Raw genomic sequence first — 17417 nt, forward strand, 5'->3', positions numbered from 1 at the left:
ACCCAGGTGAGAGTCGGGCCGAGCGGCCTCCTCCTGTGCCCGGGGGGAGTCGGGCCCAGTGGCCTCCTCCTGTGCCCGGGGAGAGTTGGGCCCAGTGGCCTCCTGTGCCCGGGGAGAGTCGGGCCCAGTGGCCTCCTCCTGTGCCCGGGGGGAGTCGGGCCCAGTGGCCTCCTGTTCCCGGGGGGAGTCGGGCCCAGTGGCCTCCTGTACCCAGGTGAGAGTCGGGCCGAGCGGCCTCCTCCTGTGCCCGGGGGGAGTGGGGCCCAGTGGCCTCCTGTGCCCGGGGGGAGTGGGGCCCAGTGGCCTCCTGTGCCCGGGGGGAGTTGGGCCCAGTGGCCTCCTGTGCCCGGGGGGAGTGGGGCCCAGTGGCCTCCTGTGCCCGGGGGGAGTGGGGCCCAGTGGCCTCCTGTGCCCGGGGGGAGTCGGGCCCAGTGGCCTCCTGTGCCCGGGGGGAGTGGGGCCCAGTGGCCTCCTGTGCCCGGGGGGAGTCGGGCCCAGTGGCCTCCTGTGCCCGGGGGGAGTTGGGCCCAGTGGCCTCCTGTGCCCGGGGGGAGTTGGGCCCAGTGGCCTCCTGTGCCCGGGGGGAGTCGGGCCCAGTGGCCTCCTGTGCCCGGGGGGAGTTGGGCCCAGTGGCCTCCTCCTGTGCCCGGGGAGAGTCGGGCCGAGCGGCCTCCTCCTGTGCCCGGGGGGAGTGGGGCCCAGTGGCCTCCTGTGCCCGGGGGGAGTTGGGCCCAGTGGCCTCCTGTGCCCGGGGGGAGTTGGGCCCAGTGGCCTCCTGTGCCAGGGGAGAGTCGGGCCGAGCGGCCTCCTCCTGTGCCCGGGGGGAGTTGGGCCCAGTGGCCTCCTGTGCCCGGGGGGAGTTGGGCCCAGTGGCCTCCTGTGCCCGGGGGGAGTCGGGCCCAGTGGCCTCCTGTGCCCGGGGGGAGTTGGGCCCAGTGGCCTCCTGTGCCCGGGGGGAGTCGGGCCCAGTGGCCTCCTGTGCCCGGGGGGAGTCGGGCCCAGTGGCCTCCTGTGCCCGGGGGGAGTCGGGCCCAGTGGCCTCCTGTGCCCGGGGGGAGTCGGGCCCAGTGGCCTCCTGTGCCCGGGGGGAGTCGGGCCCAGTGGCCTCCTGTGCCCGGGGGGAGTTGGGCCCAGTGGCCTCCTGTGCCCGGGGGGAGTTGGGCCCAGTGGCCTCCTGTGCCCGGGGGGAGTCGGGCCCAGTGGCCTCCTGTGCCCGGGGGGAGTCGGGCCCAGTGGCCTCCTGTGCCCGGGGGGAGTTGGGCCTGCCTAACTCATTGCCTGCCTTACAGGAAGAAGGCCATGCTGGCCAACAACATCCTCGCGGTGACTGGAGGAGTACTGATGGGGCTGTCGAAATACTGCCAATCGTACGAGATGTTAATCCTGGGGCGATTCGTTATTGGTGCTTACTCTGGTGAGATTCCAAGCAAATACTGAGTCCTGTTCAGTGATTGGTGGATCCTGTGGGGAATGAGTCCTGTTCAGTGATTGGTGGATCCTGTGGGGACTGAGTCCTGTTCGGTGATTGGTGGATCCTGTGGGGAATGAGTCCTGTTCGGTGATTGGTGGATCCTGTGGGGAATGAGTCCTGTTCGGTGATTGGTGGATCCTGTGGGGAATGAGTCCTGTTCAGTGATTGGTGGATCCTGTGGGGACTGAGTCCTGTTCGGTGATTGGTGGATCCTGTGGGGACTGAGTCCTGTTCGGTGATTGGTGGATCCTGTGGGGAATGAGTCCTGTTCAGTGATTGGTGGATCCTGTGGGGACTGAGTCCTGTTCAGTGATTGGTGGATCCTGTGGGGAATGAGTCCTGTTCAGTGATTGGTGGATCCTGTGGGGAATGAGTCCTTTTTGGTGATTGGTGGATCCTGCGGGGAATGAGTCCTCTTCGGTGATTGGTGGATCCTGTGGGGACTGAGTCCTGTTTTGTGATTGGTGGATCTTGTGGGGAATGAGTCCTGTTTTGTGATTGGTGGATCCTGTGGGGAATGAGTCCTGTTTTGTGATTGGTGGATCTTGTGGGGAATGAGTCCTGTTTTGTGATTGGTGGATCCTGTGGGGAATGAGTCCTGTTTTGTGATTGGTGGATCTTGTGGGGAATGTGTCCTGTTTTGTGATTGGTGGACCCTGTGAGTTATGATCTCATTATTTCTCTGCAGGTATTTCCTCTGGTTTGGTTCCAATGTATGTTGGAGAGATTTCACCAACTAGACTACGAGGAACTCTAGGAACCTTGCACCAGCTGGCCATTGTGTCAGGGATCCTAATTGCTCAGGTGTAGCATGAGGCACTGGGGTACAGGGTACGGGACACTGGGGTACAGGGTACTGGACGCTGGGGTACAGGGTACGGGACACTGGGGTACAGGGTACTGGACGCTGGGGTACAGGGTACGGGACACTGGGGTACAGGGTACTGGACGCTGGGGTACAGGGTACGGGACACTGGGGTACAGGGTACTGGACGCTGGGGTACAGGGTACGGGACGCTGGGGTACAGGGTACTGGACGCTGGGGTACAGGGTACGGGACGCTGGGGTACAGGGTACTGGACGCTGGGGTACAGGGTACGGGACGCTGGGGTACAGGGTACTGGACGCTGGGGTACAGGGTACGGGACGCTGGGGTACAGGGTACTGGACACTGGGGTACAGGGTACGGGACGCTGGGGTACAGGGTACGGGACGCTGGGGTACAGGGTACTGGACGCTGGGGTACAGGGTACGGGACGCTGGAGTACAGGGTAGGGGACGCTGGGGTACAGGGTACTGGACACTGGGGTACAGGGTACGGGACGCTGGGGTACAGGGTACGGGACGCTGGGGTACAGGGTACTGGACGCTGGGGTACAGGGTACTGGACGCTGGGGTACAGGGTACTGGACGCTGGGGTACAGGGTACTGGACGCTGGGGTACAGGGTACGGGACGCTGGGGTACAGGGTACTGGACGCTGGGGTACAGGGTACGGGACGCTGGGGTACAGGGTACTGGACGCTGGGGTACAGGGTACTGGACGCTGGGGTACAGGGTATGGGACGCTGGGGTACAGGGTACTGGACACTGGGGTACAGGGTACTGAACGCTGGGGTACAGGGTACTGGACGCTGGGGTACAGGGTACGGGACGCTGGGGTACAGGGTACTGGACACTGGGGTACAGGGTACTGGACACTGTGGTACAGGGTACTGGACGCTGGGGTACAGGGTACTGGACACTGGGGTACAGGGTACGGGACACTGGGTTCAGGGTACGGGACACTAGGGCGTAGGGTATGGGACACTCAGGTACAGGAAACAGGACACTGGGGTACGATGTAGGGGACACTAAGGCACAGGGTACGCGACACTGGGGCACAGGTTACGGGAAACTGGGGTACAGGGAACGGGACACTGGGGTACAGGACACTGCAGTACAGGGAAAGGGACACTGGGGTACAGGGTACTGGACACTGGGTTCAGGGTACGGGACACTAGGGCGTAGGGTATGGGACACTCAGGTACAGGAAACAGGACACTGGGGTACGATGTAGGGGACACTAAGGCACAGGGTACGCGACACTGGGGCACAGGTTACGGGAAACTGGGATACAGGGAACGGGACACTGGGGTACAGGACACTGCGGTACAGGGAAAGGGACACTGGGGTACAGGGTACGGGACACTCGGCTACAAGGAATGGGACACTGGGGTACGGGACACTGGGGTACAGGGTACGGGACACTGGGGTACAGGGAATGGGACACTGGGGTACAGGTTATGGGACACTGGGGTACAGGGAATGGGACACTGGGGTACAGGGTACTGGACACTGGGGTACAGGGAATGGGACACTGGGGTACAGGGAATGGGACACTGGGGTACAGGATAGAGGACACTGGGGTACAGGGTATGGGACACTGGGGTACAGGGTACGGGACACTGGGGTACAGGGAATGGGACAGCGGGGTACAGGGTACGGGACACTGGGGTACAGGGAATGGGACACTGGGGTACAGGGTATGGGACACTGGGGTACAGGGAATGGGACACTGGGGTACAGGGAATGGGACACTGGGGTACAGGATACGGGCCATAGGTACAGGGCACGGGACATTGGGGTACAGGATACGGGCCATAGGTACAGGGCACGGGACATTGGGGTACAGGGTACAGGCCATAGGTACAGGATACGGGACACTGGGGTACAGGGTACAGGCCATAGGTACAGGATACGGGACACTGGGGTACAGGATACGGGACATAGGTACAGGGCATGGGACACTGGGGTAAAGAGGAATGGGCAGGAGACCGGCAGTGACGTTGTCATGGCCACGGGCCGAGCCCGGCCTACGAGAAGCCCACATGATGTCTAACGAAATCTTTACATTGTGTGTCTTGGCAGGTCTTTGGCCTGAACGTCATCCTGGGGACGGACAATCTTTGGCCTTTCCTACTGGCAGTAACGGTGTTCCCTGCCATCCTGCAGGTCATCCTTCTCCCCCTGTGCCCAGAGAGCCCGAGGTATCTCTACATCGTCCACAACGAAGAAAGCATGGCCAAGAAATGTGAGTGGAGGACGGCGTCCCTCCGACTAACGTAGCTCCGACCTGTGCAGCGCGGCACGTACCAACCGAACCACCGCGGGGAGATAGAGAGCTGCCTTTTAAAAGAAAAGAAACAACTTGCATTTATATAGCGCCTTTCACATCCTCAGGACGTTCCAAAGAGCTTTACAGCCAATGAAATACTTTTTTGAAGTGTAGCCACTGATGTAATGTAGGAAACGTGGCAGCCAATTTGCGCACAGCAAGATCCCACTAGCAGCAATGTGATAAATGACCAGATAATCTGTTCTTTTGGTGATTTTGTTTGAGGGATAAATATTTGCCGCAGGACACCGGGGGGAGAGCTCCCCTGCTCTTCCTCCAGTAGTAGCCGTGGGATCTTTTACGTCCGCCTGAGAGGGCAGACGGGGGCCTCGGTTTAACGTCTCATCCGAAAGACGGCACCTCCGACAGTGCAGCACTCCCTCAGTACCGGCGCCGGGAATGTCGGCCTGGGATTATGAGGCTCAAATCCCTGAAGAGGGGCTCGACCCCACGACCCTCTGACCCACTGAGCCAGGGCTGACACCTGGGGAGGGAAGAAAAAAAACTGAAAAATACAAAATGTTTTGTTTTTCAGTTTTTAAAAGTAAAATACCAATCCCCGCAAACCCCCCCTCCATTTCGGTGCAGGTCTGAGAAGGTTGACGGGAAGACAAGATGTCACCAAGTCGCTGACAGAAATGAAGGAGGAGAAGAGGAGAATGGACATGGAGCCCAAGGTTACCATCGCTCAGCTCTTCAAGATGCCTTCGTATCGACAGCCCATCTTCATCGCGATCATGCTTCAGCTGTCCCAGCAATTGTCGGGTATCAACGCAGTAAGTGTGACAAACTGCAGCTTGGTGACATCCATTAGAAGTCTTCAAATGCAGTCCCGAGTGCATTAGTATTTTTGGCCGCGGCTTGGCCTAGTTAGAACAACAACAGCAATGCCTTTAACGTTGTAAAATCGTCCCCAAGGCGCCTCACAGGAGCGATTATCAGACAAGAAATCCGACACCGAGCCATAAAAGGAGACATTACGACAGGTGACCAAAAGCTCGGTCTTAAAGGAGAGAGGCGGAGAGGTTTAGCGAGGGAATTCCAGAGCTTGGGGCCGAGGCAGCTGAAGGCACGGCCGCCAACGGCGGGGGGGCGACGACATTCGGGGGATGCGCAAGAGGCCGGAACTGGAGGAGCGCAGAGATCTCGGAGGGTTGTAGGGGCTGGAGGAGGTTACAGAGATAGGGAGAGGGGGCGAGGCCATGGAGGGATTTGAAAGCGAGGACGAGAGTTTTAAAATCGAGGCGTTGCCAGACCGGTCAGCGAGCACGGGGAGGGTGATGAGTGAACGGAATTCGGCCCGAGTCTGTTGTGCACTGGACCCGAATTTTTAAAAAATATCTTTCCTGGGGATGTGGGCGTCACTGGAAAGGTCTTATTTATTGCCCACCCTTAGTTGCCAGATCACTTGTTTGTACAACTGACCGTCTTGCTGGACCAGGACATTAAGAATCAACCAGTGTTGTGCGGCAAACGTAGGCCCATTCTGGGTTCTGCGGAGCACAGTAAGAGTTTTTGACAACAATCCAGCAGCTCAGCAGATTTATTTATTTTGTTCTTGGGATGTGGGCGACACTGGCAAGGTCCTGTTTACTGCCTGTCCCCTGAGCGCATTACGAGTCAGCCACACAGTGTGGGCCTGGAGTTACATGTAGGCCCAGACCGGGGTAAGGACGGCAAGTTCCCTTCCGTGAAGGACGTCAGTGAACCAGTCAGGTTGTAACGACAATTTTGTTGGCTGTCGCCGTCATTCTCTGATGTCAGAATATTGCCAGATTTTATCGAATTCTGTTTTCCCAACTTGCAATGGTGGGATTTGAACTCATGACCTCTGGGTTGCTACAGTCCAGTACCATTGCCACAACACTGCCGTGAACTGCTTTTTTTTTTAAATGGGTCCTCAGGGCTGCTATCAAAGGCAGTGCGAAAAAAAAACACGGGGCCTCTGTGCTTATTGGGCCTCGAACAAGCCCTCATTGGGACAAGCGGGACACAAGCAGGGGAATTAAAAACACGGCTTTCACCGAGTGTCTAATCAAATATAGTGAGCAACAGTAGAAACTGCATTGGGAAACTGCGTGAAATAAAGTTAAACATCTCCCTTCCAAATTTGGGAGCTGGGTTCTAATCGCAGTGCGGAATCGAGCTCCACTGCGACGCCCTCTGCAGTCGAATAGCCCGTCGACGTTTGCCGCGTAGGCTCGCGCGGGAAGAACGGCCACTTGGTGAAGTACTAGAGGGCGGCGGGGGCCCGTGCCCCGGGGAAAAGGGGGGGGAATGGAGGTTGCGTCTTGTCGAATTGCCGTGATCTGTTCTGTCTGAAGGGCTTCGAGTGTCCGCGTGGGACAGGGTTGACGTGTCTCACTCTCACTCTCTCTCCCGCCAGGTCTTTTATTATTCCACCAGCATCTTCATTAGTATGGGCATCGAGCGGCCGGTCTACATCACCATCGGTGTTGGCGTCGTCAACACGGCCTTTACCGTGGTCTCTGTGAGTACTGTGATCGGACACAAGCTTTACTGCCAGTGAAATGTGACAAACGCAAACCCCACCTGGAGCCTTCCGGCTCCACAAGGCACATACCAACTGCGCCACCGGGGAGAGACAGAAAGCTGCCTCTTCAAAGAAAGAAAGGACTCGCATTTATCCAGCACTTTAAACAGCCAATTAAGTACTTTTTGAAGGGTTGCGATGTTGGAAACGCGGCAGCCGATTTGCGCACAGAAAGAGTCCAAAATCAGCACCGTGATGAAGACCAGATTTTTTTTTTAGCGATGTTGGTTGAGGGATAAATATTGGCCCAGGACACCTTCCCTGCTCTCCTTCCAATAGTGGCCACAGGATCTTTTACGTCCGCCCCTCAGCCTCAGTTTAACGTCTCATCCGAAAGACAGCACCTCTGACAGTGCAGCGCTCCCACAGTACTGTACTGGGAGTGTCGGCCTGGATTACATGCTGAAGTCTCTGGATTGGGGCTTGAACCCATGACCTTCTGACTCAGTGCTACCCACTGAGCCAGGGCTCACCCAGGAGCTGGTTTCTAATCCAGCCCACAGTAACATGGGGAAGGTTCCTGCTGCCAGCTGACTTTAAAGGCTGCTACATGAAATGAGTTGGTCAGTCTCGATCCAGTTCCTACTGGGCATGGCCCCACAGCAGAAATGTATCCCTAATTTGGCAGTGAAGCCACATGCTATGTAGGGAGCACACTTCTGAGCTTGGAGCCTGCCCTGGGAGTGTATGATGGGACAGTGTAGAGGGAGCTTTACCCTGTATCTAACCCGTGCTGTACCTGCCCTGGGAGTGTTTGATGGGACAGTGTAGAGGGAGCTTTACTCTGTATCTAACCCGTGCTGTACCTGCCCTGGGAGTGTTTGATGGGACAGTGTAGAGGGAGCTTTACTCTGTATCTAACCCATGCTGTACCTGCCCTGGGAGTGTTTGATGGGACAGTGTAGAGGGAGCTTTACTCTGTATCTAACCCGTGCTGTACCTGCCCTGGGAGTGTTTGATGGGACAGTGTAGAGGGAGCTTTACTCTGTATCTAACCCATGCTGTACCTGCCCTGGGAGTGTTTGATGGGACAGTGTAGAGGGAGCTTTACTCTGTATCTAACCCGTGCTGTACCTGCCCTGGGAGTGTTTGACGGAACAGTGTAGAGGGAGCTTTACTCTGTATCTAACTCGTGCTGTACCTGCCCTGGGAGTGTTTGATGGGACAGTGTAGAGGGAGCTTTACTCTGTATCTAACCCGTGCTGTACCTGCCCTGGGAGTGTTTGATGGGACAGTGTAGAGGGAGCTTTACTCTGTATCTAACCCGTGCTGTACCTGCCCTGGGAGTGTTTGATGGAACAGTGTAGAAGTGACTGTTGAGGCAGAGACTAGTATATCATTTAAAAGGGAATGGGAAAAATATTTGAAAAGTAGGAATATAAAAGGATCTGGGGGTGAATGGGGTTACAGGAGAGAGGATCAGCATTGGGGGCCTAATGACCTCCTCCTGTACTGTAATTTCTGTCATTCTATGAAAACTCTCTTTTATTGAGTCAAAGCCCAGGGAGATGCTTAGAAATGTTGGTGCTGAGCTGAGTTTAGGCCTAATTTGCACCGTGAGAAGTGCCCCAAATACTGAACCCGCTGACCTTTGTGCGATCTCTCAGTTTGGTTCAGGTTGGTCTGTACCGGCCGGTTTTAATGTGTGAAGTCCAGGCTTCCCGCTCTTGATCAATAACCTTTGACCCTGGGATAGAGAGAGGGTGGACGTCAGCCAGGGTTCCTGCTCCTGATCGCTATCCAGTGCTCTCTGGTGGAGAGACACGTGCCTGCTCTTTGATTCTGGTTCAATGGCCTCCCTCAGGTAGGGGCTTGCGTGAAGCTGACTCACCCTTGTGTTACTCCGCAGCTGTTCCTCGTGGAGCGAGTGGGCCGGCGGACTCTTCACCTCCTCGGACTGGCCGGAATGAGCGTCTGTGCCTTCATAATGACCACTTCCTTGGCGCTACTGGTGAGTAACAGCTCGTCTGATTGGCCGATGGATGGCACCCAATGTTTGCACATGCTCAATCTCAGTTTATTTAATTATCGTAGAATCGCACAGCGCAGGAGGAGGCCATTCGGCCCATTGTGCCTGTGCCGGCCCTTTGAAAGAACTATCCAATTAGTCCCACTCCCCCCTGCTCTTTCCCTACAGCCCTGAAAATTTTTCGTTTTCAAGTATTTATCCAATTCCCTTTTGAAAGTTACTATTGAATCTGCTTCCACCGCCCTTTCAGGCAGCGCATTCCAGATCAGAACAACTCGCTGCGGAAAAAAAATGTCCTCATCTCCCCTCTGGTTCTTTTGCCAATTACCTTAAATCTCTGGTCCTATGGGGAAAGAGCGGGGATGGTGAGAGTGGGACTGATTGGACAGCTGTTTCAAAGAGCCAGCACAGGCACGACGGGCCGAATGGCCTGTTCTGTGTGATTCTCTGACCTACTATCGTGGTTTAACCATAATTCCTACATTCGCTGATCTGTCTTCGTTCCGTATTAAAAAATAATGTGAAAGCATATCTGTAATTTTAGATCCTCTACCCCCTCTCCCAGCGGGACAGCGGAGGGGAGGAGTGCTGTACATTGTCGCCCTCCGGTCATCCCCACCGAGCTTGACGTTGTTTTCTGCCCACCCCCCTCGCAGGACAAGCTGCCGTGGATGAGCTACATCAGCATGGTGGCCATCTTTGGCTTTGTGGCTTTCTTCGAGATCGGGCCGGGCCCCATCCCGTGGTTCATCGTGGCCGAGCTCTTCAGCCAGGGGCCGCGGCCGGCTGCCATGACGGTGGCAGGATTCGCCAACTGGACCTCCAACTTCATCGTGGGGATGTCGTTCCAGTACATCGTGGTGCGTACGGGGAGCAAGGGCGGGAAAAATAACCCGAGGCAGTCGCTGCGTCGCGGTGGTGGTGGTGGTGGTGGGGGGGGGGAAATCGGCGCCCCCTTTTAGGTTTACTTCAGAAGTAAAGGGTGCGTGTGGACATCGGGTAAGGATAGGAACATCGGGGTTGCTCGACGAAAAAGGACCACAGCCCATCTAGTTCACCTTCTACCATCCTGGTAATCGCCCGATACAACGATAACGGGAGTTGTTGACTAATCGTAGCGATCGATCTCTCTCAGTTACTCTCCAACAGACCCGGACATGAGGTGAGGAGGTTGGAGAGCTTTGGGGACCATAGGCCCGAAGCCGCCTGTTCCCTCCCAAGCCTGTTACACTCACCACAGGTCATGTCTCACATACTATATCCCAAAATGTTATTTTTTTTTTAAAGAAATCTCTAATTAGTATTTCAATGAATCGGCAATAACTGCTTCCGCCGTCTCCCGAGGGAGCCTGTTCCTTGGAGGTTGACCACTGGAATATTGTTTCTGTGATGCCCTCCAGGGTGGAGGTGCCTTTGGGACAGCAGGGGAGGGGGAGGGGGTGGGAGTGGGAGAAAGAAAGCTTAAACGTAATGTCTTGTTTAGGTGTCGGCCGTGGCTCGGTGGGCAGCACTCTCGCCTCTGAGTCAGAAGGTCGAGGGTTCATAGTCCCCACTCCAGAGCCTTGAGCCCATAATCCAGGCCGACACTCCCAGTGCCAGCACTGAGGGAGCGCCGCACTGTCGGAGGTGAGGTCTTTCAGATGAGACATTAAACCGAGGCGCCGTCTGCCCCCTCTCAGGTGGACGGAACAGATCCCACGGCTGCTGTTTCAAAGAAGAGCACGGGGGGAGGTGTCCTGGGGCCGATATTTATTCCTCAACCAACATCGTTGTCACATTGCTGTTCGTGGGATCTTGCTGTGCGCAAATTGGCTGCCGCATTTCCTACATTACAACAAGTGACCAATCTTCAAAAAAAAAGCACCTCATTGGATGTAAAGAGCTTCGGGACGTCCTGAGGTGGTGAAAGGTGCTGTATAAACGGAAATTCTTTCTTTGGTAGGAGCTGTGCGGTCCCTTTGTCTTCCTCATCTTTGCCTTCCTGCTCATCGTTTTCTGCGGGCTCACCTACTTCAAGGTGCCGGAGACCCGCGGCAAGACCTTCGACCAGATCGCCTCCGCCTTCCGCAGGAGCCCCTCCCTCCTGGACCAGGAGTTCAAGCAGAACAGCACGGAGCTCGACTACCTTGACGATGACTCCAGCCTGTGAGAGAGAGAGAGAAAGAGAGAGAGAGAGAGAGTGTGAGAGGGCGCAAAAGAATAAGAGCAGGAGAGAGCGAGAGAGTGAGAGTGAGAGAGTGAAAGAGAGAGCGAACGAGAGAGAAAGGGAGAGAGAGCGAGCGGGAGAGAGACCAGCGGAGGTGGAAGACAGATGAGGAAGGAAGTACCACGTTCCTATCCCCTCCCTCTCGCTCCCACCCCCCAAACAACGCACACGCACCAAAAAGAGGACATTTTTGATCCCGTTTTTGGCTTTCTGCAGTTTTATTAAAAGGTGTTTTGTGTTTGTTTTTTAAATCTGTCGTTGCCATTCTAGAGGACGGGGGAACACGAAGCAGATCGTCAGCTCTGACAGGTTCCTGTAATCTGGTTCTGTCCATCAAGATACTTTTCCAGGGATAAAAACAACAAAGAAAAGCCAAAGCAAAATGGCAGTCGCTCTGACGAGTCACGAAGTGGGGGGGAGAGCACAGCTAGCGCGTCTCGCTGTCGGTGACTCCTCTTAAAGGAGCCACACACCTCACACTGTGGAGTTATTTGCCAGCCCCACCTTCCACCACACCCCCCCCCCCCCCACCTCCAGACAGCTTTCCCTTTAAGTGAATTGGTCCCAGGCTTTGAGCAACAGGCGAAGGACGACTGCACCTTTGTGGAGACCAGGCTTTGTGGCAAAGCAGACCCTGCCGATCCGGTTTCGAACTGGACGGTTTGATTACATAGAATTTACAGTACAGAAACAGGCCATTCGGCCCAACTGATCCATGCCGGTGTTTATGCTGCACACGAGCCTCCTCCCACTCTACTTCATCTCACCCTATCAGCATATCTTTTTATTCCTTTCTCCCTCATGTGTTTATCTAGCTTCCCCTTAAATGCTATTCACCTCAACCACTCCTTATGGTAGCAAGTTCCACATTCTCACCACTCTGTGGGTAAAGAAGTTTCTCCTGAATTCCTTATTGGATTTATTAGTGACTATCTTATATTTATGACCTCTAGTTTTGATACGACCCCTAGTCTTGATATGACCCCTAGTTTTGGGCTGCTGCGCTAAGGACAAAGCTGAAAGAGACCTCACAGTCTTAATAGACTTGACGCTTAACCTGTCCAACCAATGCAGAGCAGCAATCAACAAAGCCAATACCATGTTGACCTCCATCGCCAACACAGTGGGATACAAGGCAGAGGAGACAGTGATCACACTGGACAGGGCTCTGGTCACACCGCACCTTGGCCACTGCCTCCAGTTCTGGTCACCGCATCACAAGGGGGCTGGTCAACTGCTGGAGGTAGTGCAGAGAAAAGCCACGAGGCCGGTCCCCAGTGTTTAAAACCTCGATTTTAAAATTCTCATCCTTGTGTTCAAATCCCTCCATGGCCTCGCCCCCCCTCCCTATCTCTGTTACCTCCTCCAGCCCCTACAACCCTCCCAGATCTCTGCGCTCCTCCAATTCTGGCCTCTTGCGCATCCCCGATTTCCATCGCCCCACCATTGGCGGCCGTGCCTTCAGCTGCCTAAGCCCCAAGCTCTGGAATTCCCTCCCTAAACCTCTCCGCCTCTCCTCCTGTAAGACGCTCCTTAAAACCTACCTCTTTGACTAAGCTGTCCTAATATCTCCTTATGCGGCTAATTTTGTTTGATAATCGTTCCTGTGAAGCGCCTTGCGACTTTTTACTACATCAAAGGCGCTATATAAATGCAAGTTGTTGTTGTCAGGGGGCCTGAGGTTATGAGGAAAGGCTCGAGAGAGAGAGAGATGGACTTTTCATCCTGAGAGGTGACCTTATAGAGGAACGCAAGACAGACAAGGGAGCGGAAAAGGAAACCGCGGAATAGTACTTCAAACTAAACCAAGTCAGTAGGACAAGGGGGTTAAGGGTCCAACCGAGCAAAGGCAAACTCAAGACTTGTGCCAGGCAGTGATCAAAACACGGAGTGGATTCAGGAGGTAAGGGAATGGAGTCAGGAAACCTGAGGATCATCTAAGAGACGGGACTGTAGGTTTTCTCCTGGCTGAATGGGCCGAGTGACCTCCCTCCATCAGCAGCCGCCTCGTGAAGACAACGTCATTTTTTGTTTTGGTTCAAGTTTGGAGGGGAGGGTGGCTGCTAGGTTGGTTCGACGGGCCTGTAGACCTTCCCCGTAGAGGAGTGCGTGTGAAGGAAAACCTTCTCTCGCTTGCCTTCTGTGCCGACGTTTCGGACAGATGGAGGAGAATGTGAAACCGCAGTCACAGCCAGTCCGGGCGGAGCCTTGGGCAAACAGAACAAATTCCACGCATTCTTACCAGCAGTAAGGCTACAGAAATAGGGTGTAACAGGAGACCAGGCCACTCAAGAAAGACAAACAACCTGTTGACCGCGCAGTGACTGACGAGGAGGAGGTGTTGAGAGTTTGCGCTCTTCCATTGCCGCATTTCCCTCACCGCCTCCTCTTGCAGGGATCCTTTCCCCATCACAACCAAGAAAAAAAAAGAATTCCCCACACTGCACTAGTTTCTTAACGAGGTTTAATTCACTGCGATGGGAACCTGGTGTGTGACATTAGCAGTAAGGCTTCGGCCTACAAGCCTCTGGTGTGCGACATTAGTAGTCAGGCTTTGGCCCATCGATTTACTGAGGCAATGCAGACAGACAATGTGTTCTAAAAAAAAAGTCCTTAAAGCTCATGATTTTTATTGTTGTAATTTCCCCCCCTTGACGGTTCTGGTTCCACAGGCACCCAGTGTCCAGCAGTACCTTGCTAGGGTTGCCAACTCTGGTTGGAAGCATTCCTGGAGGTTTGATCACGTGCTGTTCTGACCACATGACATCTGACCATGTGCTGTCTGATCATGTGACACAGATCACACGACTGCGGCAAGTGTTATTGCCGTCACCTTATAAAAGTTGGGTCCTCTGCAGTTGAGAATCTTTGCTCGTGCTTTCGCACTGGTATCTGTTGTGTGAGAAGCTCCAAGAGCCAGGAGGGCCCCGTGGGCAGGGGGAGAGGGACGAGGGGCAACCGAGGGGGGGGGGGGGGGGGCAACCGAGGGGGGGGGGGGGGGGGGCAACCGAGGGGGGGGGGGGGGCAACCGAGGGGGGGGGGGGGGCAACCGAGGGGGGGGGGGCAACCGAGGGGGGGGGGGGCAACCGAGGGGGAGGGACGAGGGGCAACCGAGGGGGGGGGGGGAGGGACGAGGGGCAACCGAGGGGGGGGGGAGGGACGAGGGGCAACCGAGGGGGGGGGGGGGGGGAGGGACGAGGGGCAACCGAGGGGGGGGGGGGGGGAGGGACGAGGGGCAACCGAGGGGGGGGGGAGGGACGAGGGGGGGGGGGTCGAGGGGCAACCAGGGGGGGGGGGGGAGGGACGAGGGGAAACCGAGCGGGGGAGGGGGGAGGGGCAACCGAGGGGGGGGAGGGATGAGGGGGCGGGGGGGGGGACGAGGGGCAACCGAAGGGGGCGGGGGAGGGGCAACCGAGGGGGGCGGGGGAGGGACGAGGGGCAACCGAGGGGGGCGGGGGAGGGACGAGGGGCAACCGAGGGGGGCGGGGGAGGGACGAGGGGCAACCGAGGGGGGCGGGGGAGGTACGAGGGGCAACCGAGGGGGGGAGGGAGGTACGAGGGGCAACCGAGGGGGGGAGGGAGGTACGAGGGGCAACCGAGGGGGGGAGGGAGGGACGAGGGGCAACCGATGGGGGGGGGGAGGGACGAGGGGCAACCGATGGGGGGGGGGGAGGGACGAGGGGCAACCGATGGGGGGGGGGAGGGACGAGGGGCAACCGGGGGGGGGAGGAGGGACGAGGGGCAACCGGGGGGGGGGAGGGAGGGACGAGGGGCAACCGAGGGAGGGAGGGAAGGCCGAGGGGCAACCGAGGGGGGGAGGGAGGGCCGAGGGGCAACCGAGGGGGGGAGGGAGGGCCGAGGGGCAACCGAGGGGGGTGGGAGGGCCGAGGGGCACCGAGGGGGGGGGGGGGGAGGGAGGGCCGAGGGACAACCGAAGGAGGGGGAGGGGGAACCGTGGGTGAGGAGAAAAGGGGAAACAGAGGGTGAGAGGGCGGGGGGGAGGGGGAACCGAGGGGGGGAGGGGAGGGGGAACCGAGGGCGGGGGGGAGGGGTGGGGGAACCGAGGGCGGGGGGGAGGGGAGAGGGGGAACGGAGGACGGGGAGGGGGGAGGAACGGGGGGGAGGGGGAGGGGGAACGGAGGGCGGGGAAGTGGAGAAACTGAGGTGGGGGGGGGTGGGGGAGAGAGGGGAAAGCAAAGGTGGGAGGAACTTTGATTCCACCAGAAACTAATGGTGACTCACTGAAATTGGACTGATAACTAATAGTAAAGTGGTAACACTCAGATTCCTCTCATAACCAACAGTAATACAATAACTCACCGATAGTCTATATGTAACTGGTAGTAATAGGTGTAACGCCCTGATACCCTACCTGTAACTGGTAGTAATCCTATAACCCGCTGATATTCACCCTGAGACCATAGGCAGAATCCCCTTGGTGCAGTCAGGCTCCCCAGTCAATGCCACTATTAACAGGGCCCATCTCTCTCCCGATCTCCCTTGGACTCTGGTTCCGTGTGACGGTGACAAACCCGGAACTGGGAGCCCGAGTCGGTGCCGATCTGCACTGGGACGTCACGCGTCAAAACCGGGCGGCACAGACCGACCTGAACCGAACCAAGCCGAGAGGTCGCACGTAGGCGGGGGGGGGGGGGGGGGGGCAGTGGGCTCGCTGTTTGGGGCACTGCGCGGCCTAAAACTCAACTCGGCACCAACATTTCCAAACCACTCCCTGGGTTCGGTCTCAATAGAGGAAAGTTTTCATAGAATTATAGAAATAACAGCACAGGAGCTGGCCATTCGGCCCCCGGGTGCTGGCACTGTCTCCTATAACCCCATTGCGCACCCCCCCCCCCGGATCCTTTTTACATTCCTCCATTTCAAATATTTATCCCATTCCCTTTGAAATGCAGTTTTAGTCGCTATCTCAGTAGTCACTTGTGGTGATGGATCCCATGGTCTAATAGCCCTCCTCCCTTCCCCCTTGGTTCTTCCAGTGATAAACCTCCATTTCCGTTCCCTGGTTCCCCATTCGCCAGGTTTCTCCCGCCCCTTTACTGGCTGCTCCTCTCTCGGTGCCGCTCCCACTCTCCACGTTGCTGCTGCTGCTCCCGGCACTGCGGGAAATACTGGTCCCCTCGCCCGCCCCCACCCGCTTGAGCCCAAATCCCCTGACCCCCAGTCTCCTCTTCGCCGACCTCCCATCTCCCTCTCACCCTGAGGCCCCATTCCCCATCTCTCCCCGCAAGCTCCCATTCCCCAGTCCCCATCTCTCTCCCGAGCCCCCAATCGCCCCATTCACCAGTCTCCCCCGAACCTCCATTCCCCAGTCTCCCCAATCTCCCTTTGAACTCCCAATCTCCCCAATCCGGAGTCTCCTCCGAACCCCTATGCCCCATTCCCCAGTTTCTCCACAAACCCCCATTCCCCAGTCTTCCCAAACCCCCATTCCCCAGCCTCCCCAAACACCCATTCCCAAGTCTTCCCGATCCCCAGTCTCGCCCGAACCCCCATTCCCCATTCTGCCCAATTCTCAGTCTCTCCAATCCCCAGTCTCCCCTCGAACCTCCATTCCTCAGTTTCCCCAATCTCCCCTCGAACTCCTGATCCCCAGTCTCGCCAATCCTCAGTCTCCTCCGCAACCCCCATTCCCCACTCTCCCTCTCTTCCCCCGTGCCTCCATTCCCCACTCTCTCTCTCTTCCCCCGAGCCCCCATTCCCTAGTCTCCCCATCTCTTCCCCTGAGCCCCCATTCCCCCATCTCTTCCCCTGAGCCCCCATTCCCCTGTCTCCCCATCCCTTCCCGAGCCCCCATTCCCCCATCTCTTCCCCGAGCCATACCATTATTCAAGAAGGGGAGTAGGGAAAAACCGGGGAACTACAGGCCAGTGAGCCTAACATCAGTGGTAGGAAAATTATTGGAAAAAATTCTGAAGGACAAAATTAGTCTCCACTTGGAGAAGCAAGGATTAATCAGGGATAGTCAACATGGCTTTGTCAAGGGAAGATCATGTCTGACTAATTTGATTGAATTTTTTGAGGGGGTGACTAGGCGTGTGGA

General features: G+C 56.8%; 1 protein-coding gene across 1 annotated transcript in view; it reads left to right on the forward strand.

The window, feature by feature from the left end:
* LOC137302396 (solute carrier family 2, facilitated glucose transporter member 4-like) overlaps positions 1 to 11607 on the forward strand; it is a 49610-nt gene extending 38003 nt beyond the window's left edge. The window contains exons 4-11 of the mRNA XM_067972038.1: positions 1290 to 1414; positions 2160 to 2275; positions 4381 to 4543; positions 5216 to 5403; positions 7014 to 7118; positions 9031 to 9132; positions 9807 to 10010; positions 11093 to 11607. Coding sequence (XP_067828139.1) covers positions 1290 to 1414; positions 2160 to 2275; positions 4381 to 4543; positions 5216 to 5403; positions 7014 to 7118; positions 9031 to 9132; positions 9807 to 10010; positions 11093 to 11299 — 1210 coding nt within the window. The 3' untranslated portion in view covers positions 11300 to 11607. The remainder of the gene's footprint in view (positions 1 to 1289; positions 1415 to 2159; positions 2276 to 4380; positions 4544 to 5215; positions 5404 to 7013; positions 7119 to 9030; positions 9133 to 9806; positions 10011 to 11092) is intronic.
* Positions 11608 to 17417: the final 5810 nt, after the last annotated feature.

The sequence above is a fragment of the Heptranchias perlo genome, chromosome 35, assembly GCF_035084215.1.
Source record: "Heptranchias perlo isolate sHepPer1 chromosome 35, sHepPer1.hap1, whole genome shotgun sequence".
Classification (NCBI taxonomy): Eukaryota; Metazoa; Chordata; class Chondrichthyes; order Hexanchiformes; family Hexanchidae; genus Heptranchias; species Heptranchias perlo.